Genomic DNA, 26,283 nt, shown 5'->3' with positions numbered 1-26,283 from the left:
CACACAAACACCCACGTTTCACTAAATGAGTCAGGATACAACAGCTGAGATGAGTCCAGTGAGGGTTCCCAGAGCGGCAGAACCGAAAAACATTTTGAGGAAATACCCCAGCGCTTGCATAAATGTCTCCCAGCCTGTTACCATGGAGCTGTCGGAGCGAGAGAAGAAACCCTCTGCTGTGCTGTAAAGCAAAAAAAAAAAAAAAAAAAACAAGGAAAGAAGTGATGAATATTGTAAAAGTTGCACATTCTTCTGTGTAACAGCCACATCTAACAATAGAGGGCAGAAAAACTCTACTGCTGAGAGGAGGGAAGCTACGTGTGTTTTATTGCTCTTGAGTGTTTTACACGCTTGTAATCTAAGCATCATGATGGCTGAACAGCAAAATCATCTCCTTTCACTGATCTGGAGCGGAGCATTACGCAACACAAGAAGCAGGTAACTATTTCAACCACGTTCATTTGCTCGTATTGGTGCATTTTAAGAACTAGTTTTAGTTTTTCTAGAACAATTTAAAAAACAGATTTACCAGTACATAAACACATTTGTAGTAACCAAACTCTCACAAAGCAGACGATGTTTTGAGGTTTTTTACAAGAGTGAAAAAAACATTCATTACATTTGAACTCATTTGATACAGCCGGATGTTTTAAAACTACTGATAATAAAAACTGTTTAAATATTATCCCTAATTAAAGCTTTAGTATTCCTTATTGCCTGCTGACTCTCATGCCAACATTTTAGAAAAAGATTACTTTCTGTTGAGAAATGACAGATGTAGTCGTTTGGGTCAGATCTCAAGAGTGAGGCATCATGTGATGCTGCAAGAAGCCACACACACACGCACAGAATGAGCTGTGAACGACTCTCAGCTACTACCACATGAATTTGAGCTCAATATCAGCAAAACTGTGTTAGACAGTTTTGTGTTTGCTATGGTTGAATAGTTGTGGCAGCCATCTTGAAATATAATCTATTAATGAGTTAAATTAGGACATCCGCAGCTTCTTTCTGAATGTTTTATGAAATTCCACCTGGTGGTTGATGAGATATTTTACTAACAGACACAGAAAGTTGACACCAAAAAGGTAATGGCAAACATTTATACAAAGCTCTTGCACAGAATCCGCATAGAATTAGAGTTGGGAATGTCTCTCAGCTAACACCTACACCAAGTTTCAGGTCAGTATTTGTAAAACTGAGTTTCAGCCATTTTTGTGTTTTTTTAAACAGTTGGTTGTGGCAGCCATCTTGAATTGAGCTGACTCCTAAAGTTAATCAGCTGTAGATAACATCCAATGGCGACATCAGAGTTCATGCTCAATAATCCAGGTAAAAAAAATCCAATAAAGTTAAGTCAGGTCCTCTGGATGGTTTCTCTTTTTTTGTTGTTGAAACGTTGTGTCCTTCATCCAAAGGACTTCATCAGTCTGAGGAGCCATAACAAACTCAGTCCTACAAGCAGCACACTCGCATAGTTCACTGATGAAGTCTTTTGGATGAAAAACGAAACCGTCCAGAGGACCTGACTCAACTTTGTTGGATGTTTTACATGGATTACTGAGCATGAACTTTAATGTTTTGAACCACTTAGGCTATGACTGCCTCAGAGGAGTCATAGCCAGAAACCATCGTATCACCATCACACTGGTTGACCCACTATGTGCAGTGTGCTACTTGTGGGACTGAGTTTGTTGTGGCTCCTTGGACAGATGAAGTCCTTTAGATGAAGAACGAAACATTTCAACAACAAACAAACAAACAAAAACATCCAGAGGACCTGATTTAACTTTGTTGGATCAAATGGTGACTTTCTGTAAAGTTCATTAAAATTTGTCAAGTGGTTGATGAAATATTTTGGTAACAGACACACTAACTAACACACACAGGCAAAAACATTATTGTCTGCCTTCTTCTTTCAATAGCAGGTGATAAATGCATTCAGAATTAACAGAATGGTTCACAATCTTACTGTAAAGCTTAATAACCAGAATCAAATAGAAATAATTGCTGTCTCTCTGGCATAAAAGACTGAGCTGAACTGTAAAGTACCTTTCTCAGAAAGTCACTTGACAAGGTGCTAACAACAAACAACCAGCCAAGCCTGTTCGGTCTATCTATTATTCATACTCTTATTTACTCCACAAGGATACACAGACACTTCAGATCACTTTACAGAATTAACTAACAGTGAGAGATAAACAGATACAAAGTCAGCACGAAGGCAAACGACAGGACTCCACCGGTGTTTTCACACAAACTGCAAAATGTCTGTTTCAGTGACCGTTTGTCGAAACCTGCGCAACAAGTTTTTCCTTTAGGATACGCTGACATACGGCAAACGGTTTTAAGGTTATGAACAGAAACTTCAAACATGTTTCAGCAAACTTTGAAATAGGTCGTCAAACATTAGTGGGAAGCTGAGTTCCTAAAATGTCCCAGCACATATCAAAGGTACAGCGTTCTTTATTTTTCCAGTTGTGCAGACCAACAGTCCAGGCTCATTGGAATTCTTGTGCAGAGCTCTCTGTCATACAAAACACTGAAACAACATGAAATCAATTAAATAAAAATCCGAACAAAGTGGTTTATACCTAAACTGTGCAGAAAGTACACACATCTGAACATTCCTACTACCAACTCTCAGGTTACTAGAGTTCTTTTAGGAGATGAGAATGTAGATGCACCAAGTACTACAGTGTTTTGCCAGGGTGTGTGATGATGACATTTTTCCATCCAAGATAACAGAAACCACTGCTTTGACTCGCCTCCACCCTTCCTGTCACAGTGTATTGCGTAATCTTCAAAAACACAGAGCGAACTTTAGCTCACCTGACTACAACCGGACCGATCTTTGAAACTGTGAGACGTTTCTGGTAATGTGTGCAAATTATGGTTTAACGAAGGTTAACTGGATTATGAATATTACTGTTATCTCATGAGGAAGCAGCTCGCTGTGTTATCTGCAGCACGTCAATCTGTCTAACCCCCAGCCGAGTCAGCACATGAAGGTGGCTTGATTCACGTGTGCAGCCCTCTACACTTGGTGGTGACCATAGTGACGATGTCTCAGGAGATCTGTCACATCTTCACGTGATTTGGTCCGTTGTTGCTTGGGAAGTTTAACTCTTCTCACCTTTCTAAGGCAAGCAAAACAAAACAACAGAACCACAATGCAGTTCGCAGAAGCAAGATGTCACCCCATCCAAAATGAATGAAAAGCACGAAGCCTGAAGCTCGTACGAGTCAATCCTACCAAGAGTTTGTCTACAAAGCATTTTATTTTGTGCCAGATAAGCACTTGTACTGTGATGGGTGTGATTAATTTTTGCACATCATCAATAAAAAAAAAATAAAAAATAAAAAAAGCACTCTAGCTCATGTGACTGTCAAGAAACTTTATCACTGTGATTAAAACAACAAACACTAGAAACAGTGTCCGGATAATCTGCACCTAAAAATGAACTTCGTTAGCTGGTGTCGAACCCTTGACGTATCACACGAGACATTCTCTTGCCACCAGAACTACCAGTATATCGCTCCCATCTTATCAGTTACAAGGACAAATACTTCTGCCTGTATGACTGGTAAAGTGAAAAGTTTTGACAGTGATGCTATGAACACCTTTGTGAAATGTTTTAACTGATGGTGTTTAGAGGAGTTACAAAAAAGAACAAAGAACTCTTGGGAAAAAAAAAAAAAGAATAAACTGGCTACATACAGGTCCTTCTCAAAAAATTAGCATATATAAAGGTCATTATTTTCCATAATGTAATGATAAAAATAAAACTTTCATATATTTCAGATTCATTGCACACCAACTGAAATATTTCAGGTCTTTAATTGTTTTAATACTGATGATTATGGCATACAGCTCATGAAAACCCAAAATGTCTGTCCCAAAAAATTAGCATATTTCATCCCACCAATGAAAGACAAGTGTTTTTAATACAAAAAACGCCAACCTTCAAATAACCATGTTCAGTTATGCACTCAATACTTGGTCGGGAATCCTTTTGCATGAATGACTGCTTCAATGCGGCGTGGCATGGAGGCAATCAGCCTGTGGCACTGCTGAGGTGTTATGGAGGCCCAGGATGCTTCGATAGTGGCCTTAAGCTCATCCAGAGTGTTGGGTCTTGTGTCTCTCAACTTTCTCTTCACAATATCCCACAGGTTCTCTATGGGGTTCAGGTCAGGAGAGTTGGCAGGCCAATTGAACACAGTAATACCATGGTCAGTAAACCATTTACCAGTGGTTTTGGCGCTGTGAGCAGGTGCCAGGTCGTGCTGAAAAATTAAATCTTCATCTCCATAAAGCTTTTCAGCAGATGGAAGGATGAAGTGCTCCAAAATCTCCTGATAGCTAGCTGCATTGACCTTGTGCTTGATAAAACACAGTGGACCAACACTAGCAGATGACATGACACCCCAGTGACTGTGGAAACTTGACACTGGACCTCAAGCAATGTGAATTCTGTGTCTCCTCTCTTCCTCCAGACTCTGGGACCTTGATTTCCAAAGGAAATGCAAAATTTACTGTAATCAGAGAACATAACTTTGGACCACTCAGCAGCAGTCCCAGGCGAGATGCTTCTGACACTGTTTCTGGTTCAAAAGTGGCTTGACCTGGGGAATGCGGCACCTGTAGCCCATTTCCTGCACACGCCTGTGCACGGTGGCTCTGGAAGTTTCTACTCCAGACTCAGTCCACTGCTTCCGCAGGTCCACCAAGGTCTGGAATCGCCCCTTCTCCACAATCCTCCTCAGGGTCCGGTCACCTCTTCTCGTTGTGCAGCATTTTCTGCCACACTTTTCCCTTCCCACAGACTTCCCACTGAGGTGCCTTGATACAGCACTCTGGGAACAGCCTATTCGTTCAGCAATTTCTTTCTGTGTCTTACCCTCTTGCTTGAGGGTGTCAATGATGGCCTTCTGGACAGCAGTCAGGTCGGCAGTCTTACCCATGATTGTGGTTTTGAGTAATGAACAAGGCTGAGAGTTTTTAAAAGCCTCAGGAATCTTTTGCAGGTGTTTAGAGTTACGTTGTTGATTCAGATGGTTAGGTTAATAGCTTGTTTAGAGAACCTTTTCATGATATGCTAATTTTTTGGGACAGGCATTTTGGGTTTTCATGAGCTGTATGCCATAATCATCAGTATTAAAACAATTAAAGACCTTAAATATTTCAGTTGGTGTGCAATGAATCTGAAATATATAAAAATTTCATTTTTATCATTACATTATGGAAAATAATGACCTTTATCACAATATGCTAATTTTTTGAGAAGGACCTGTAATGTTTGTCATTGAGAGCAAATGAAAAAACTCCACTGCTGCAGAAAATACTTTTGAACACAAACTCTGAAAGACTATGTTGGTTACCATGGAGACTTCTTTTAGACTTATTTTATCAAAGCATATCTAAAGCCCTATTTTGACAAGTTGTCCTTCTTGTGAAGAGGTGGGGTAGTTCTAATTTTACTCAATGTGGTCAAACCAAAAAGTCCTGCTTTTGTGATAAAATCTCAATACAAATACTGGCAATAAATAGAAATATGTCAATAATTTATTATATTAAATCTGTTGACTTCATTTAACTGAGCTAAGCAATGGGCTTATTTAAACCAGAGCAATGATTTTATTTTATATTTTTTTTATAATATTTCAGCAAAGTATCTGTACAGATAAATCTTTTTTTTTTCAAGCAAGTTGTAAGATATACAATTTTGAGTAAATGTTTTAGTTTATTTGCTTTAATTTTGATGTTGCTTTATTTTTTGTAGGGATGCATGATATTATTGGCATGGTATCGTATTGGCCGATATAGCGATAAAGTTAAATATCGGACATCGGTCATTCCAACAAAATAACTCACCGATATTAAAGGTGCTGTTTCATCTAAGTTTCTTCTAAGTCCAGTCATTATGACTGGACTTAGAAGTTCGACTGACTGGGTTAAATATATTATTTTAACATCACTACTTCTTTATTTTATCCCCATCCAAACAGACTTTGATAGGACAATTTCAGTCTGTTAATGTACCTTAGACTTGAAGATATGTAATAATATCTCAACAGCAGCGGTCCTGCCCATTTCATTCTGTCATAAATAGCTCTGTAAGCCGTCATCAGGGTGGGTAATGATGAAAGCCTGTTTCAACATCATGCATGGACTGATTATAATATAAATGTAGCAAGCCATGTGTCTTACTTGGTGAGGACAATGGAGACAGCGTCGTTGAGGATACTCTCCCCAAATACCAGCATGTTGAGGACTGGGTCCACGTTGAGAGCATTAAATATGGCGATAGTAGCTACAGGGTCCACAGCTGAGATTAGAGAGCCAAAAGCAAAGCTATAGTGTGGTAGAAGGAAGAGAGGAAAAAAAAGAACTTCACATAACAGCTTAACATTCATGCTTTTCTGGGCATAAAGAACTTTGAAAACATTAACACAGCCAATTGACATGCATCAAACATGTCTGTTGCAACCTGAGTGCATACCTAAACAAAGCAAGCAAATAATTTGTTTCTTTAAGAGGAAGTTCAATTGCTTAAGAAAACAAATACAGTTCCAAATTATTATGAAACAACAAGGTGAGGTTTAACTGTAATTACTGCAGCTAGTGGATTGGTAAAGAGTGCTGAGCAAACTAGAAATGCCAGAGATCTGTGTGGGCAGAGATATGTGCGTAGATGCAGGCCTGTTTTGGGACTTTCTGTAAAAATGTTGATAAGTTCTTTCTTAGGTCACATACCAAATTACACTTGTTCAAATATTCTGAGTAGACTGGAAATAAATAAAAAAAATCCTATGAGCAACCAGATGAACAGGATTGAAAATGTACCATTGTTGGGAAAGACACACATAAGAAAACAATTTCCTAGTCAAGACACCCGCCTTACTGAAGGATAACATTTAACAACTTAAAGGACCTCCTAAAAACACATGGGTGTGGAGCATTTTACTGTGTTTTTGAACACCACCGGTGGTTACCAGATTACCCAACTGTCTGGACCGTGTTAACAGAAAAAAAACTCCAGAGCTACAAAGGGTTTTACAGGAGACAGTCTGTCAGTTGGCAAAACCAAGAAGAAACACCTATTACCGTAATTTACAGACTATTGAGCGCACCTGAATATAAGCCACGCCCACTAAATTTAAAAAATAATAATTTTGCACATATATAGGCTGCACTTTTCTATAAGCCATGGGTTCCATGCTGTACAATGAGATATTTACACAGAAATATATATATATTTTTACTTAATTAAATACTTATCGGTAACATACACAAATAAATCCAGTAAACGTTTTTTCTGAACCGTGCCTGTAATACGGCTGGTTAAAAACAAAAATAAAAATAAAAATACTGTAGCCTACACTGATTGCTATCTTCATCTTCCTCCTGCACACTGCGCCCTTGAGCTTGTACTCAGCTCCATCACACAGTTGCCTTTCGTAACCCGTTGGTGATAGAGGATTTTTTTTTTTATGCTCCTCCACTGTCAGGATCCACTGGCAGACTTGAGTAAAAGTTACTCTTCGCATGCGGACAGTTTTGTTAAATTTCTTGCCGCCAGCCATCCAAGCCCCACCGAGCTCGGAGTGCCACATTAATGCACAATTCACACTTGTTTCGAGTGGCTGCAAATAATTTGTTGTGCCCCCCTCCCTGGGGGCACAATGGGGAAGAGAGGAGCGAAGTTTCACACTGTGACCTGTTTGGTAATTTAATTGGTCAGATTTTTTTAAACCTTTATTTACACTGGTAGTCTCATTGAGTCACGAGGACCCACCCCTCTAGAGAGATGTGGAATGGGCAGCTATGTGAGCACCTGGGTGTGATGAGGTGAAATGTTTTGGTGGCATGAAGCTTGTTAGCCAGTCAAAAAAACAAACCAAAAAAAGTCCATAAATTAGCCACAGCATTGTATAAGCTGCAGTGTTCAAAGCGTGTGAAAAAAGTAGCGGCTTATAGTCCGGAAATTACGGTAATCGTTTTTCTTAAATGTAAAATTCAAATCTCTTAACGAGATTTCTGTGAAAAAGTTATGGTCAATTATCGTTGTGCATGTCGTAAGTAACTCTTTGAAAAACCTCCGTTTGGAGAAAAAGTTATTAGATTGGCCTAATCAAAGCCAAAACCAAAGTGAATCATGGCAGTCTTAAAAATACTCCAATCTCAAAATATTAACAGTGGATCATGTGACTGCACTTGACAAAAGTTTTACATTACAGCCCAACCGATGCATCGGTAGGGGTCGATATTTTTGGCTCATTAAAGGCGTTTGGGGACATATGGTGATAATTGACCCATTGTGCACTGATATAAACACTTCTAATTTTCACCTCTAAAATTATGGGAACAAGCCATGTCCTTACTTGCAAAAGCCATAATTGTACAATGTTTCCAGCAGAGAGTGCAAGCAGACTACTTTCAAGTGATGGCCATGCACTTTACCTTTCACTTTCAGCACAGCTGAAGCAGGGAGCAACTAACTACTGTGTAGCGTATGTTGTTGAAAAGAGCACGGTAAGTTTATTTAAATTGATTTTAAAGTATATAAAAAAACCAGCAATAATTAATGATCTTCAATCCTCCAACCCACTTGTCATTAGCTATGCACCTCTCAAGTTAGCAAGCTAATGTTTAGCATAGGCTATTGCCTTGTAAAACTTTAGCCAAAACAATAAATCTAACATAGAGGTAAAATATATCAGTGTTAGTAACGTTATGTTTATTGTCCTCAATGAAATGCATTATTTGTCTGAAATCTTAACTTCTCTGCAATTAAAAAAAACTGCTGCGGTCAACACCAATTCACCATACGTGAATGACTGGTTGAACAATAAACAGGGAAGGGTGTTTCTTTGTTTAATTTATATTTTTGTAACACTTGATAATTTTATGGTAAATAGTGGAGGATAAAATGTGAACGCACGTTAGGAAGACGGTTTCAAGACTTCAGGCTTTAAAAAGGTTTAAAAGTAGCTGTCTACTTGATTCTTGGGGATGGACAAAGTTATGGACAAAACTCAGAAATGTTCAACCAGTATATCGGTCATCGGCATTAGCCTACCCCTCCCAATATCGGTATTGCAGATAGCCAAAATTTCCATATAAGTTAGGCTCTATTTTACATCACTGTTAATTTTGTGTTACATATTTATCCTAAATAAACTGAATTGAAGGGCAGCACGGTGGCGCAACTGGTAGAGCTGCTGCCTCTCAGCGAGCAGGTCCCTGGTTCAAACCCCGGTCCAGGGGCCTTTCTGGGTGGAGTTTGCATGTTCTCTCCGTGCATGCGTGGGTTTTCTCCAGGTACTCCAGTTTCCTCCCACAGTCCAAAAACATGCATGTTAGGCTGATTGGTAACTCTAAATTGTCCCTAGGTGTGAGTGAGAGAGTGAATGGTTGTTTGTCTCTTTTGTCTCTATGTGGCCCTGTGATGGACTTGCGACCCGTCCAGGGTGTACCCCGCCCCTCGCACAGTGATCGCTGGACATGGGCACCAGCGACCCCCCGTGACCCAAAATGGAATAAACGGGTAAAGATAATGGATGGATGGATGGATGGATGGAAACTGAATTGAATTGGTAGAAATATTCTAATATTCTTTATGGAAGTACCCCAGGGTGTGTCAGAAGTGCTCGAGCTAGCTGCTACTGTCTTAATTTATGCTTGCAAATATTTACGTAAATAATTGTATATGGCAAAATTTACAACAATGCGAGACGTCTTGAAAAAGTTACTGAACTACTATAAAATCCTGAAGGTTGGAGCTGTTCAGGACAGGAACCATCCATTTTGTTCCTGGCCCTACACTAACTACCTCATAGCTTGTCAACCAGGTCCAAATTAAATATTTCTCTAAACCAAGGTCATTCAAAAAGCTTTCTGCAACAGGTGAGATATTAATAGTTTAGAACCTTTCCATAGATCTCAACTCGAAAAGCTCTGCACAACCTTTTTAACGTAATTTGGAACAGGTTTTTTTCCACCTATCATTGGGGAAATCTAATTATATGGAAATGTCATTAAGTAGTATTTAAACCAGAAAACCAAGACTCACCTATCAGTCATAGTCATTTTATAGATCACATCAGCCTAAAAGAAAACAACAAAACACAGACTCACGATTGTGAAGAGCTGCATCAAGAAAATCAGACAATAAGAACATACATGGAGCAGAAACTATTCTGTATAGTGACAGTAATAACAATATGCGGACAATTATATATTTTTGCTAATATATTAGTAATATTTACTGCTTTAACATTTTGGTTCAAGAAAGCAAAAAGGCTAAATATTAATATATCTATAATATATAATAAAGTCTATTTCTCTGAATGCCATACTCACTGATTACAGGGATCCTTACCTGACCAAGAAAATAGATCCCTCCACCAACGATGAAAGCAGAGAAAGCAGTACCAATCACAGCAAATAGAGTGATGGAGCCAATGTTCTGGAAAAAGTTACCCTGAACACACATAAACATAGCCATGTCATGTTAAACAACACAAAGAATCACCTTAAAAGAATTAAACTGTCAAGTAGGGTGCAGTACAGGTTCATGGTATAGTTACTTTAAATTGTATATGTATGAGTACATTAACAACAAATAAAGGTTGAAAAAACTGAGACGAGTTTCTAATGCTTTTAAAATAGACCATTATTTGGAGTAAAAGTCTATTATTGATATTAGAAAACAATATTTTAGTACAATCTTGTTTTCTTTCTCTCTGTGTTATGGTAATTTTGATGCTTGCTGCTGTTCCAGTACATGTGTAAATCGTCAATATTTGCATGTTATAATATTGCTCTAAAAACCTTCAGTTTAAAACGTGCATATACAGTGCCTTGCAAAAGTATTCGGCCTCCTTGAACTTTTCAACCTTTTGCCACATTTCAAGTTTCAAACATAAAGATAAAAAAATTTAATTTTTTGTGAAGAATCAACAACAAGTGGGACACAATCGTGAAGTGGAATGAAATTTATTGGATGTGTCAAACTTTTTTAACAAATAAAAAACCGAAGTTTGTGCAATATTATTCAGCCCCTTTACTTTCAGTGCAGCAAACTCACTCCAGAAGTTCAGTGAGGATCTATGAATGATCCAATGTTGTCCCAAATGACTGATGATGATAAATAGAATCCACCTGTGTGTAATCAAGTCTCCGTATAAATGCACCTGCTCTGTGATAGTCTCAGGGTTCTGTTCAAAGTACAGAGACTATTATGAAGACCAAGGAACACACCAGGCAGGTCCAAGATACTGTTGTGGAGAAGTTTAAAGCCGGATTTGGATACAAAAAGATTTCCCAACCTTTAAACATCCCAAGGAGCACTGTGTAAGCAATCATATTGAAATGGAAGGAGTATCAGACCACTGCAAATCTACCAAGACCCGGCCGTCCCTCTAAACTTTCATCTCGAACAAGGAGAAGACGATCAGAGATGCAGCCAAGAGGCCCATGATCACTCTGGATGAACTGTAGAGATCTACAGCTGAGGTGGGAGAGTCTGTCCATAGGACAACAATCAGCCGTACACTGCACAAATCTGGCCTTTATGGAAGAGTGGCAAGAAGAAAGACATTTCTCAAAGATATCCATAAAAAGTGTTGTTTAAAGTTTCCCACCAGCACCTGGGAGACACCAAACATGTGAAAGAAGGTGCTCTGGTCAGATGAAACCAAAATCAAACTGTTTGGCCACAATACAAAACGATATGTTTGGCGTAAAAGCAACACAGCTCATCACCCTGAACACACCATCCCCACTGTCAAACATGTTGGTGGCAGCATCATGGTTTGGGCCTGCTTTTCTTCAGCAGGGACAGGGAAGATGGTCAGAATTGATGGGACGATGGATGGGGCCAAATACAGGACCATTCTGGAAGAAAACCTGTTTGAGTCTGCAATAGACCTGAGACTGGGACGAAGATTTATCTTCCAACAAGACAATGATCCAAAACATAAAGCCAAATCTACAATGGAATGGTTCACAAATAAACATATCCAGGTGTTGGAATGGCCAAGTCAAAGTCCAGACCTGAATCCAATCGAGAATCTGTGGAAAGAGCTGAAGACTGCTGTTCACAAACGCTCTCCATCCAACCTCACTGAGCTCGAGCTGTTTTGCAAAGAAGAATGGGCAAGAACTTCAGTGTCTCCATGTGCAAAACTGATAGAGACATACCCCAAGAGACTTGCAGCTGGAACTGCAGCAAAAGGCAACGCTACAAAGTATTAACGCAAGGGGGCCGAATAATATTGCACACCCCACTTTTCAGTTTTTATTTGTTAAAAAAGTTTGACACCTCCAATAAATTTCATTCCACTTCACGATTGTGTCCCACTTGTTGTTGATTCTTCACAAAAAAAAAAAATTATATCTTTATGTTTGAAGCCTGAAATGTGGCAAAAGGTTGAAAAGTTCAAGGGGGCCGAATACTTTCGCAAGGTACTGTAGTTGTCAACTGAAGGTCATGAGAGTGTAAAAACCTGTTTTAATCATAAACTAGTTCATACCTTGTGTAAAGAGTATCCCGACTCAAAGATGATGGGTGGCAGAAGCAAAAGGAAGAACATGTTGGGTCGGAACATTTCCTCCTCCTTTAAGAAAAGAACACAGAAAAAGTGCCTGCTCATTTCAGTATAATATAATCTGCAGTAGACAGGTGACAGACTCTAAAATAAGTTGGACTGGCCAAAAGTGACAAACTGTTGAGTTTCTATAAATATGTTCACTATTATGAATCTAGAATCATGCTGCAGGATAAACTCCATTTGAAGAGATAAAGTAATAATAAAAAAGACTATTCGGTGCAGAGTAGACGAGTAAGCTGTTGACAAAACTGACTCCAGGATGACCACATACACAGCCGTCAGGCGCTACCAGGGGACATACCTGCCTGCCGACTAATCCACCCATTCACACAGGCGTTCAAACCATGTTACTAATGTGTGCTGTAAGCGGAAATTTCCAACAAAAAATTCTTTTTACCTCTGCCCTTCTTTTATCTGTAAACACACAGAAGCCCAGTGACCTCATCTGTGATTATTTCAGCAACATAATGAAATCATTGCTTGTCAGTAAAATGGGTTTGCCTCCCAAATAAGGTATTGACATCCAATGTCCATGTGTCTCTTTGCATGATTCACCAAATAAATAAATAAAAATCGACGTTCTCGCTCTTTGTATTATGAAACTCAGTTTTGACAGCTGGGAGACCCCCATCAAGCAGACTAACAACTAGGGATGACAACACTACAGCCACTTTTCCTTCAAAGCCCTGAAGCAGCTCATCAACAGCAAAAGTCCAGCTAAAAATCAGGACCTTAACAACTTCCTTTGTTTCACATAGTTTTATTCAAACATTCTCTAACAACTGATATGATATTTACCTAAATTTGAGATTGACAACTACTTTCAGAGTCTTTTAAATATCTATGTTTTGCTAACCAGCTCCTTTGTAACAAATCACAACTGGCTAATAGTGTAAAGCAGAGGTTCTTAAACTGGGGTCTGTGAGTTGTAGCTTGGGGGATCTGCAAAAAAATTACAGTAAATTATTAGTTATGTCATATCATTTTTTAAGTACATAAATACTTATGGGGACCAGTATGCCAGTAAAAAAACATACTTAACCAAACAAAAAAATATTATTCCCATGCATTTGGAGGTAAAAAAATGGTAGTAATATCTTTTTTAATCAGCATGAGGTTTTTGAAGGACTCCCTAGAATTTTTCTCCCCTGTACGGGGTCTGCAGACCCAAACGGTCTGAGAACCCCTGGTGTAAAGAACATCCCATTGTGACTGTCAGTGGAACATTGATTAAAGAACTCGCACGGATCTTTCACTATAAATACTGGATTTTGGCGAAAAGCTTTTAAAAGCATAAAGTCGTTCTATAGAGAAATTGTACTGAGCAACTTAGTCAAATAATGCATTCAAATTTCAGGAAAAGTGGGCCAACGATTGCTTCCAGGTTACTGGAGTTGATGTTACGAACTTGACATTTTTCTCCACCAGAACTCCACCTTTCAGTCCAGTTTAACAGTGTGGATACAAGAAGGTATGCCATGCATGCACTACAATTTGACATCTACAGCTGTACTCCTGATGCAGGCATGCATGCAAATGGTTCACTGCCACACATAGGAATGTCTACTGGAGTGATGGAACGAGCAAGTGAACAGAAAATATTTTAATACAGACTTCTATAGATCCAAAACAAGCAGTTTCTAAGAGTCAATAAGTTTTATGTTTACAGTGACTTATTATTATCAGTTCTTATTGAAAATTATCAAAAAAATATGTCCATTACATCTTAGAAAGGCTGACTACTCGTCCTGTTAAAAATACAGTATGTGAGAAATAAATAGAAAAAAATCATTTTTTTTCAAATGTGCAAAACAACTTAGTGTAAATAACAGCATTAAAAATTATACATAAACGTTTAGTTTTGTTTTTCAGTAAACACTGATTATATTTATTATAAATTTGATATATTAAAAAAGACAGTTTTGAATTTATAATGTGACGTTCTGTGGAAAGGTCATGAGCACTTAATATCTAAACTGGTGTAGATAGAATTTGAATAACCTCAGTTTTGAAGAAATAGTTTAACTCTAATCAGATTGATTAGCTAACAGCTACACTGAGCAGAGAGCCAAGACGAGTAGATTGCAAGTCTTACAACTCGAATTTCTACATTTTCACAAAAGGGTCATATGAACAACATTTTAAAAACTTTTAACCTGCCAACAGTTTTACATTATATTCTTATCCCAGCAGAAACATTCAAATATTCCTGCAGGAAGTGGCCCAGGCTGCACCTAAAATCATAGCTTATTAGTCATGTAAACATGATTGTTAAATCCAGTTGTTGGCTGGGTTTTTTTCCCCAGTTTTTTCAGTTAGTTTTTTCTGGTTTTTTTTTTTCAGTTTTTCTGTCTAAACTGAAGCCCATACTGTCCAAAAGTAACCTTGAGAGGCTTGATTACTGCAATGCACTTCTTTTTGGAATCAGTCAGATCTCCATTGCACAATTACAACTGGTTCAAAATGCTGCAGCCTGATTCTTAACTGGTACAGACAAGAGAGCACATTACTCCAGTTCTGGCCTCCCTGCACTGGCTCCTGGTTCACTTTCAAATTCATTTAAAAATCTCTGAAAAGTTCTGCCCCCTCCTATCTCGCTGATCTGCTGCATTCATGTCCCACAGTGCTCTCTGAGGTCAGCAGACCAGATGCTTTTACTGGTTCTAGACACTCGTTTTAAGCTCAGAGGTGACAGGGCCTTCTCTGTTGCAGGTCCAAAACTGTGGAATGACTTACCACTACATGTCAGGCAGGCTCCCTCTCTCACTGTTTTTAAGTTTTGTTTAAAAAAATACATGTTTATTCCCAGGATTTTGACACTTTGTGAGTTGATTTTAACTTGTCTGTATTCTATAATGTTAGTCATTTAGTTCTTATCTTTACCTTTTTGGATCTAGTATTTTATCCTGTGTCCTTTACTTGTTTTGTTTTTGCTGTCCTGTTTTGCTGTACAGTACTTTGGTTGGCCTTGTTGCTGTCGTTAAGTGCTTTATATATAAAGTGGTATGATATGGTATAGCTGCAGCAAATAACAAAGTTATATGTATATAACTGTGTAATGCAAGGCAGACTGTAATGTAAAGGTTTATAAAATAGCAATGGTATGACATGAACAGCTATGAAAGTTTACAGGCTAAAGCTGTTTTACAAGAGCAGACATTTTCTTTGGTCTTAGCTAAGCTCAGAGTAGCTACTAGCCCATTAATCAAGTTAATTAAAACTCGTTTTTCTCTAAACTGAGGTCATTCAAAGAGGCATCTACAACAGTACAATAGTAACTGTTGATAACCCTTCCACATAACCCCACATCAAAAAATCTGAACTATTGCTTCAAGTGCCAGATTTTGGGTCAGAACGTTCTGAACCAGTCTCCTAAAAATGTGAAAGGCTGCAGAGTGAATAGTGATAAAGAGATTTTAGAAACAATGATATGACTGCTGGATATGGGCACCAATGACCCCGGCGACCAGGAAAGGAACAAGCGGGTAAAGATAATGGATGGATGATATATTATTAGATGGGAGAAAAATACACTAAAATAAAAGGAAATATGAAATATAAAAAAAAACAGAAAGCAGAGAAGTCATATATGCTTTAGCAGTGCTAAGACTGAGCCCAAACTAATTGGAAAAAAAAAAAAAGAAGAATGGGAAAGATGAAGAGAATACAGTTAAAAGAGGACCGAGCGATAACAGAAGAAATATGAGACTGTAGGGGAGAACATTGTTCGGAGTACAGGCTTCCCTGGATGCTCGGCTTTGACAGCCAGTGACATCACCACATGGGAAAAAGGTCCCCTGAAACCACAATTAAAACTTGCCTCCATGTGTCAGTCTCTCTTGTCCTCCATGGCGTGGGAGACATCTATTAAAAGTATGTGCAGCCCTTTGGGGCTTAAAACACACCACTGCAACCACTGAGAGGATAAAAAAGACGAGCCTAGAACAGTACAGACTAGAATGTTTTAACGGAGGGAAGACTAAATTAATATCTGCAGTGTAAATATATTCACCTGTTTATCTCACTCTGTATTTTGCCTAGGAGACCTATTGGTGCTAGAGTGTTACTTTGTACCAGCAAGTTATTTCTTCTTCAATCTGTGTCAGAGCACAGGGGAGGAATCGGCAGATGAGCAGAGATGATAAGTGGTAGAAAAAAAAAAAGAGAAAAACTCAAAAGACATCTGTTCATAAATTGAATTTAGACAAAAGGAGGTAGTAAAAAATGTCTGACTGACAAAAATGATCAACATTTCATTACATTTTTCTTAGCAATTAGGCTGATTAAACTTTCACCTGCTAGTTTAGCTCAAGCTGACTAAATCAACCAAGTTTTTTATGTTCTGTGAAAAATATGACTCTCTAAAGATAAACTCAATCTCAAAATGAGTTCATCTGGGAATGTTGCATAAGTGAATGTCTTCTAGCAAGAACAGATTATAGGTGGTAGAATATCTGTTTTGTTGTGTTCATAATACAACGTTAGGCACTAATTTATAAGAAAAAATGAAAGCTGTAAATCAAAAGACAGAGAAATATTATCAGAGGATGGTAGCATGCGTGTAACCATGCTTGTGTGTCTACGGAGATGATAATGTGCTGCTAAGAGAGCAGTATGTTTAGCATCAGCAGGTGGGTCAAAGACATCAACACAAAGATTGACTGATGAAGCATGTCATCAACTCCCATTGTCCAAAACTGAAGCTAAATGGTCAATGTTTTTGGTCCTATGTCTAATTAATTTTATGTTGATGGTCACAGCTCACAATTATTGAGCTAAAACATAAACTTCTGCATCTTTAACATCAGAAAGCAACATTTTAAATGTTTTGCAAGTAAAAAATATTAACCTTAATATATTAACCTCTCCAAATGTATATGTAGTTAGTTGATATTAGTGAAAAACTGAGAAGTGTGTTTGCTTCATACTGGTAGCTAATTGCAGCAGATTAATCAAAAAATGTAGAGAAATCCAGCTACAACAGCAAGCTGCCTGAAGTAACTTGCTATCAGAATCGCACTGCTAACAGGACCACGCTGCTAACAGGACCATGCTGCTAAGAAAACATCATTGCCAACAGTACCATGTGGATAACAGGACCATGTTGCTAACAGGACCATGCTGCTAAGAGAACATCATTGCTAACAGTACCATGCTGATAACAGGATCACACTGATAACAAAACCTCACTGCTAAGAGAACATAATTGCTAACAGTACCATGCTGATAACAGGACCACACTGATAAAACCTCACTGCTAAGAGAACATACTTGCTAACAGTACCATGCTGCTAACAGGACCACACTGCTAACAAAACCACACTGCTAACAGAAACATGCTGCTAACAGGACCAAGCTACTAACCGGACCATGCTGCTAAAAGAAACTCACTGCTAACAGTACCATGCTACTAACAGGACCACGTTGCTAATAGTACCACATTACTAACAGGACCATGCTGCTAAGAGAACCTCACTGCTAACAGTAGCATGCTGCTAACAGGACCATAATTCTAAGAGCACCTCACTGCTAACAATACTGTGCTGCTAAGAGAACCTCACTTCTAACAGTAACATGCTGTTAACAGGACCATGTTGCTAAGATTACCTCACTGCTGCTAACAGTACCATGCCGCTAAGAGAACGTCACTGCTAACAGTATCATGTTGCTAACAGTACCACACTGCTAATAGAACCACACTGCTAACAGTAACATGCTGCTAACAGGACCATGTTGCTAAGAGAACCTCACAGCTAACAGTAACATGCTGCTAAGATAACCTCACTGCTAACAGTACTATGCTGCTAACAGAACCACACTGCTAACAATAACATACTGCTAACAGAACCATACTGCTAAGAGAACCTCACTGCTAACAGTACCATGTTGTTAGCAGTGCCATGCTGCTAAGAGAACCTCACTGCTAACAGTACCACACTGCTAACAGTGCATTGCTGCTAACAGAACCACACCGCTAACAATAACATACTGCTAACAGGACCATGCTGCTAAGAGAACCACACTGCTAACAGTAACATGCTGCTAACAGGACCATGCTGCTAAGAGAACTGACTGCTAACAGGACCATGCTGTTAAGAGAACTGACTGCTAACAGGACCATGCTGCTAAGAGAACTGACTGCTAACAGGACCATTCTGCTACGGGTAATAGAACCATGCTGTTAACAGTAACAGTGTTTATATAACACTATTTTTATTTTAATTGATTTTTATTGTTGTATAGTTTTGCCTGTACTCCATGTAGTCTGTCTAAAACAAGTCCCTTGAAAACAAGTCCTCGTGACTCAGTGAGGCTAATCTGTATAAATGAAGGTTGAATAAAAACAAAAAGATCTGTACCCATTTTGATAGCTTGTTGCGTGAGTGAGCAAGCTTGTCAGGCTGCTGTTTAATACACTGTATTATATTGCATTATTATTGTTTAGCATATATCTTAGATCCTTATATACCGTTTCTTTTTATACAGTGGATACTTGTATTTTTGCTATTTTTGGGTATAACTGGGATCTTGAGTACACAATTTCATTCCACCTCATGTACCACATGTGATGCGAATGACCTTGAACCTTGTAAGATTGGCCAAGTAGGCCAGCTTCAGAAATCAGTCTGTTTTTGTCTTGTGCCAGATGAAAAACAAACGCAAACATTTTTAATAAATAAAAACACAGCTATAAAAAAAAAATCTGTGACGAAAAAACAGAATAGTCAGTAAAGTGTATGCCAAATTTAAAAAAATGGTTAGCTGTTGAAAAACAGAAACAAATCACAGTTTTGCTACTGGCTATTTAACGCCAAAACAAATGGGTCAGATTTAATCTATTTGCATAATAACTTGTGCTTTTTCAAGTCCCATACAGTCTTTTAGGCGCTTAGCATATTTATGCTCCTGTGAAGGACCTGCTGCATATCAAAGTGTAATACTCAACTTAAGTGGTTTTTAATGAAGCTATGCTGCATTAACTTGCTGTGGATTTTATACATCAACAGGTGAGCAGGCTAGCTTATCACAAAACACCCAAATGATTATCTAAAGATCCACAGGACGGGGCAACATGGGGGACAGGGGCTGCGGGGGCTCTGGTTACTTGTGTCGATGACTCAGCAACACCCTGGGGGCCCCCGAACTCAAAAACAATGGGCCCCTGTGTGCAAGAACCATTGACCCAACCTGTCCCTTGTCGCCCCTCCCCACTCACTCTATCTCTCCCTGCAGTTCTCTTTTTGTTGGTTTGTTCTCTCACTAACCGACTGATAGCGAGGAATGTTAATTAAAGGCCACGAGAACCAGAAACAAGAAAATAAAGAGCTCACGGGGACACATGGGGGGAGCGATAGCAAGCAAACAATGATGTGCGTCACTTTGAAGTGGAGATGTTTAGATGAGATGTGTGACCAAGTGACCAGGGATTTAATAATGAAACAAAATGAGGGTTTTCCAAGAAATGAGCTGTGAGGTAAACAGTTTCATACAACTGGGGAAAGTTAGGATTACCTCTTGACTTAAAATACTTTGTTCCTTTGTGTTTATACTATGGTTCAAATAAAGAATGCTGTGTGTGGCTTCTGTGTTTGGGCTTTTCATATATGATAGTGACTGAATATCAAAAACAAGAAACAGCAGACTGCTAAAAAATAAGGTTTTGGTAAATACTTTAAATCGTTAAAAAAAAGTTTACTTATAAGCTAAGCCCATTGTACATCTATAGCTTCTGCGGTGTACAAAACACACAAAACAGCAGGTGTGTATCAGGTAGCAAACAATGAGTCAGACTGTACCTTCCAGTTGGCCAGTTCCTGGAACTCGATAATCTTAATGAAACCTCCCATTAGAATCCCTGGAAAAAGTGCAAAGAAAAGATAAATAACACAACTAAATAAATATTTTACTAAGTGTCTCTGTGAAAATGTCAATGCAAACACATACATAAAAATTGTAAATGGTTAGAATAGGTAACAACAAAGAAAACAAAAGAGACCACAAGCAACCATCTAGTAACATGTTTCAGAAATGTATTTAAATGTAATAAAACAATACCTCAAATGTTGCAACAAGAACATTTTTATCTTGAAAATTCTCTTTTTTGGCCTTCAGCCTTCTTGTCTAGACCCTTGTGGCACATAAATTAAAAAAAGAAAAAACGCAGCGTGAAAGGAGGAGAAAAGGGAAACAAAGACAGCAAAAGAAGTTCCGTCTAAGCCTTGAAGCCTTGTACGAGATGCACAGATATTGTAAGATAGAAAGGGATAGTGCAGACAAAAACACACAATGAGTAGAGGGAAGAAAGAGGAAGGGATGAGGAAGGAAAAGCAAGTCTTCCTGATTTGATAACATAGTGTTATCTCTCCACGGCAGAATCCCCCTTCCTCCAAATGTTGATAAAAGCTCTGTCTCATATGAAACATGCAGGCTGCACAAGAGGGGAAAGGCCTTGAGAGAAAAGATGGATGAGCCTCAGAGTTATAGTGACTGTGCCTGCACAAATATGTGAAAGGGGGCTGCAAGGGCTGGAATGAGAGGAAGGAGAATCACATGGGATCAAATATTCAACCACCCCCGCACACAATCCCCATCTTGTCTTTGCCTGTTCTGCCAGTTTCCTTTCCATGTTCCAGTCATTTCTTTACATGCATTTTGAATAGAAGCTGCTAAATCTCATAGTTGGCAAAATCACTGCCAAAAAAAAAAAGAAAAAAAACCTCTGTGGGAGTTCATGACCTAATGTCTTCAGCTTAACATGTTCATATCTTTAAATGAATGCACACTGTGTGTATCAGTGTACATCAGAGAAACTATTGATAAAGTAGACCATTCTTTGCATTCTTCTTCTTATCTCAGGGACCAGAATGGCATCCAGGTTTACTGTCCTCCAAAAGCTCGGATCATTTTTTGTTAACATCCGAGCAGTCTCTATCATATTGGATCCTACATAATTCACACTGTTTATGCTTCTTTTTGGGTTTATCTTCTGCAAACACATCATATTTCATTTGCAATGCAAGAAATACTCTGATCTCTGTGCCCTTGAAGCCAGAGAAGTTCAAAACTGTCACAGATTAAAAAAAAAAAACCACCCCGAAGTGGTTATTTTAGGTCTTCCAAACACCTCAATAATATTAGTAAGACACAGGGGCCAGCTTTTCTTAATTTTTTTTTAACAAGAGTTGAGCTAATAGCAAGAATGTTGCTGTCATTTTTGACTTTGATCTAAATGTAACAGATCACTGAAAAGAAAAATGTTTCTTTTTCCCTGCCGAATATATTTATACACTAATATGAACTATTTAAGATATACAGTAAAAGCATTTAACACATCTTGGGACACAACTAGTCAGTTTTAGCCCTCACAAATAAAATGATTGTAGCTATTTAATATACAACAAGTTAAAAAAATGGACATAGTGTAGGCCTCAGAAAAGGCCCTATGTGGATTAAATGCTAAAGTTGATGTTGGAAGATGCATTATTTCAACATAGGGAGGATGAAGGGGAAAAATATACAGAATTAAAAAAAAAACAGGTAAAACAAATAGTTATTTTGAAAAACAAGTTACCATTTTAACATTTATGATTACTTTTTCGCAAAACAGATTTTTGTCCATCGTGACTTGTGCCATTTTTATAGCAGGGTGTCACAGAGAACGTGGGAAAAATTGAGCTCTGTGTTCTTTGATAACTGGGCTGTTGTCTGATGTACTCCTGTTCTATTTAAACATGGAGCAGTTAAACAAGATATCAATCATGAGATGCATTTGTTATATTTTGATAAAACAGGAGATGCATGACTCATCGTTATTCCAAAACACACTGAGGGTTAAATTATTGTAACTCAGCAGTCAATCTCTGCTGTTCAGTCCACAGCTCATAAAGAATTCTGCAGACAGACACCTGACTGATACCAAAACAAGAGAGGGGAGTATTCCTGTGCTATTTTCTATATAAAAGCATTGATTATCAAATACATTTAAAAACTAGTTAAAAGTTTACACAGGTTGGTACATGAGTTTATTACTAAACTGCTTTCCCTAACTCCAGACCTCATTAGAACTGTTCACAGCAGCTTGGAGCTGTTAAATGGTTGATGATAGCTAGTAAGGTGAAAGATGCAGCAGCATCTCCAAAGCTATAAGTAGATGTGCTCAAACACAGTCTAAAATCATTTTTCTCTCCGTAACTTTTGCCTGAATTTAAAAAAAAAAACAACTCCAATTTATTGAGTATTTGCTGATTTTTGTTGAAGGAACTACTTTACCATGAGTTTTGTTTCTCACTTTCTGGTTCTGCCTGAAAGGGGTGTGTGTAAATCTGATGTTCTACAACCGTTTGCACCTTGAACAAAATCCTGAAATGCTCTCGAGTGTAGAAGCACTGTATAGCCCAGGTTTATTTTTGCACAGAGCAGCACATCACATGAGGACTCACCAAGAGACACTACAGCCACACTCTCAGGAAGAAAATGCAGCTTGAACTTGATAAGCAGGTGCACCAATATGATGCAGATACCTGGGGGAGCAAAGAGAGAAGAGTCAAATGAATGAACGCTGAGGTCAAAACCATTTGTGTTCAGAAAAAATGTCATTCTGGCTCAGAGTAGGTCTTAAATTACCTTCCTTAATAAAGTTTTTTTTTTTCTTTTTGCTGTTTCACCAACAAATTGACAGAAAAATTTATAAATAAACAATATGTTTCTAATAAAATGTGATTTGCTAAATACACGTTAGTTTAAATCAAACTGTGCAAAAAAAAGTAATTTACTTGTATAAGTGGCTACAAAGCAGCTGTCTGACAGCACAATGAGAATTTCCAAAAACTACAAATGTATCTATAACTTTCTGTGTGAAAATAAAGATCATAAATATCATGAGATAAATGCATTATAGGTTATATATATATATAAAATTACATATTATATACATCTTATTTTTCCTCACTCGCTCTCATGCAAGACGGATGCCCTTCTTCGCTCTCCTGTCCTCCTCCTGCATTATTGCTCTTTGTCTTGTTTATCGGTGCTCCTATTTACACATCTTCCAAAACATAAACTACTGTCATGGATCTGGTCAGCTGGACTTTCAACGCAATCGATAACATTTTTTCAACAAACGACAGGGTCCTGGAGAGCCCTCATGCCCCGCTAAGACACATGTGACAGGGTACATCATAGATCCGTGGGGGGGTTGGAAGCTGATATGTCTTTCCGTATTGTCTCAGGAGGACGCTGATGATGTTTATATCATTGGAATTATGATAGCAGGATTTCTGCTTTTTGGCACCGGCGGATATCTATGTTATCGGCTATTAAAGAAGACGGCGGCAGCAGTTTTGACCATGGCAAAGCTGCCGAACCTGTGTGAAGGTTTGGTTCATGCTTGAGCACTCAAAATCAACAGATTTATGAGTTAAATCGTAAGATGGACGCGATTTGTGAGAATCGCAGGACACTTGTGGCTTCTTGGACTCACCAGCATGTTGGGGACGACCTTGGAGGGAGCTAATAAGCACGGACCAGTGGAATGTCCACAAATCTGGCCATTTTGAATTGAAAGTACCAGCAGGACTAAAGGCTGACGATAAACAACAGTCTGCCTGAAAAAAAATCAACTGTGGCTTATCCGAATCCGACTCCCCTGTTTGGCCTTGAAGCAGGCGACTTAACAAATTTCTCCTGGGATATGTGTAAAGAAGGCTCTCTCTATTGCAACCCAACCCCCCACCCCGAGAACTTCTGTGAACGCTTATCAGAACTGTGCTGGCGGACACCAACATCTTAACAGGACTACAGACTATCTGGAAGTACTTCATGGACAAATCTCAGTCTTGTCGTCAAATGCATATGTAATGTGTCTATAAATGTGCTTGCTGGTACAGTTTCTTTGATGTCTTAAATTGTGTCTTGATAAGGACAAGGTGTGAAGAAATATTTTTTGTAATACCGCTATCACTAATACTATACCACTAATAGCCACTATGGGAGGCTGTGGCCGAGTGGTTAAAGCAGTCATCCTCCAATGAAAGAGTTGGGGGTTCGAATATACCAGCAGTCACATGCCCAAGTGTCCCTGGGCAAGACACAAAACCCCTCATCGCCTCCGATGTGTGTCCCATTGGTGTAGGAATGTGATAAAGCTCCGATTAGACTCTTTAGAATGATTTGCTCAATTAGCTTTGTAGAGATCTAGTAGAGTGCTGTATGAATGGGTAAATGAGGGCAGAGATTGTGTTGTAAAGAGCTTTGAGTGTCTTGATATGCTAGAAAGGCACTAAATAAGTACAGCCCATTTACTATCCTTTCTTCATGGCCTTTTCCCCTTTTGTATCTAAAAGAATAAGGGGCCGCGCTGCAGACACATGCACTCCGCCCATCTTTCGGACGACTGTACGAACATAATCTCACTGAATTTTGGTACAATGATAATTCTGATTCAAAGCAGAAGTGCAATATAAAGAACCGTTCTTATGAGACCGATGTTAAACTGAGGTTGACTAAAGGCATGTTCAAGGAAATGACACTTCAGGTCAGTGTGAATAACAGGAAGTGGTACTTGGGCCTAATGTGTGGTTTCTAGAATGCACTTTAAAAAGGTTTCTCATGCACTGACAAAATGTAACCACTGTCAGCAGATGCTTTAAAATACAAAACCACTCCTTCTGTATGCAGGCCATTTGACCTTTTAATGTCTAAAGAGAAACTTCATGAGTGTAAAACTATAACATTTATTTTACAAATTACACATCTTTGAATCATCATTGACAAACTTTAAGTGATAAATCAATGAAGTGGCTGGATATCTGTCCTCCTTAGGTTGGAGTAGTGTAAGATGGACGTTAAGCTCACTAAATGAAGAATAATAATAAGCATATATTTTTTGTGCAATTATTTACATCTTTCATCCTGTCCATGAGTCTCTGGAAGACACAAGTCTTGTGAAACTTGAGAAACTTTTTTTTTCCAGGAACATTGTCTTTTTGAAGGTTTTATCCTCCACTGCAGGCCCAGGAGACAAACAGAGCTTAAGGGGACAAATTACATTCTTGAAAACAGCAGGGAGGCCAGTCCTTTTGAGACTGAACTAAATCTCTGGGTGGGACTTTGCAGTGGGGCAGCACGGTGGCACAACTGGTAGAGCTGCTGACTCTCAGCGAGCAGGTCCCTGGTTTAAATCACAGTCCGGGGGCCTTTCTGGGTGGAGTTTGCATGTTCTCTCTGTGCATGTGTGGGTTTTCTCCGGGTACTCTGGTTTCCTCCCACAGACCAAAAACATGCATGTTAGACTGATTGGTAACTCTAAATTATCCCTAGGTGTGAATGAGAGAGTGAATGTGTGTCTGTTTGAATGTTTGAAAGTTTGTCTCTATGTGGCCCTGTGATGGACTGGAGACTTGTCCAGGGTGTACCCCGCCCCTCGCACAGTTACTGCTGGACATGGGCACCGGCGACCCCCGTGACCCAAAATGGAAGAAGCGGGTAAAAGATAATGGATGGATGGGACTTTGCAGTGGTCATAGTTGATTACTACTGTAAATATTTCAGTTCAATTAAATTTATTTATATAGCACCAAGTCAAAACAGAAGTCATCTCAGGGCACTGAACAGAAACATATATATATATATATATATATATATATATATATATATATATATATA

The 26,283-nt window shown here is 38.7% G+C and overlaps 1 protein-coding gene across 1 annotated transcript in view; it reads right to left on the bottom strand.

Moving 5' to 3' along the window:
- The window catches only part of slc9a8 (solute carrier family 9 member 8), a 41,223-nt gene that overhangs the window by 11,145 nt on the left and 3,795 nt on the right, over positions 1–26,283 (bottom strand). The window contains exons 3-9 of the mRNA XM_037684084.1: positions 23,061–23,141; positions 20,418–20,476; positions 12,544–12,627; positions 10,389–10,490; positions 10,080–10,114; positions 6,215–6,358; positions 40–181 (exon numbers count right to left, since the gene is read on the bottom strand). Coding sequence (XP_037540012.1) covers positions 40–181; positions 6,215–6,358; positions 10,080–10,114; positions 10,389–10,490; positions 12,544–12,627; positions 20,418–20,476; positions 23,061–23,141 — 647 coding nt within the window. The remainder of the gene's footprint in view (positions 1–39; positions 182–6,214; positions 6,359–10,079; positions 10,115–10,388; positions 10,491–12,543; positions 12,628–20,417; positions 20,477–23,060; positions 23,142–26,283) is intronic.

The sequence above is a fragment of the Nematolebias whitei genome, chromosome 11, assembly GCF_014905685.2.
Source record: "Nematolebias whitei isolate Nwh7 chromosome 11, NemWhi1, whole genome shotgun sequence".
NCBI lineage: Eukaryota > Metazoa > Chordata > Actinopteri > Cyprinodontiformes > Rivulidae > Nematolebias > Nematolebias whitei.
Note: the sequence above shows the minus strand (reverse complement) of the source record. Positions and strands in the feature narration are given on the sequence as shown.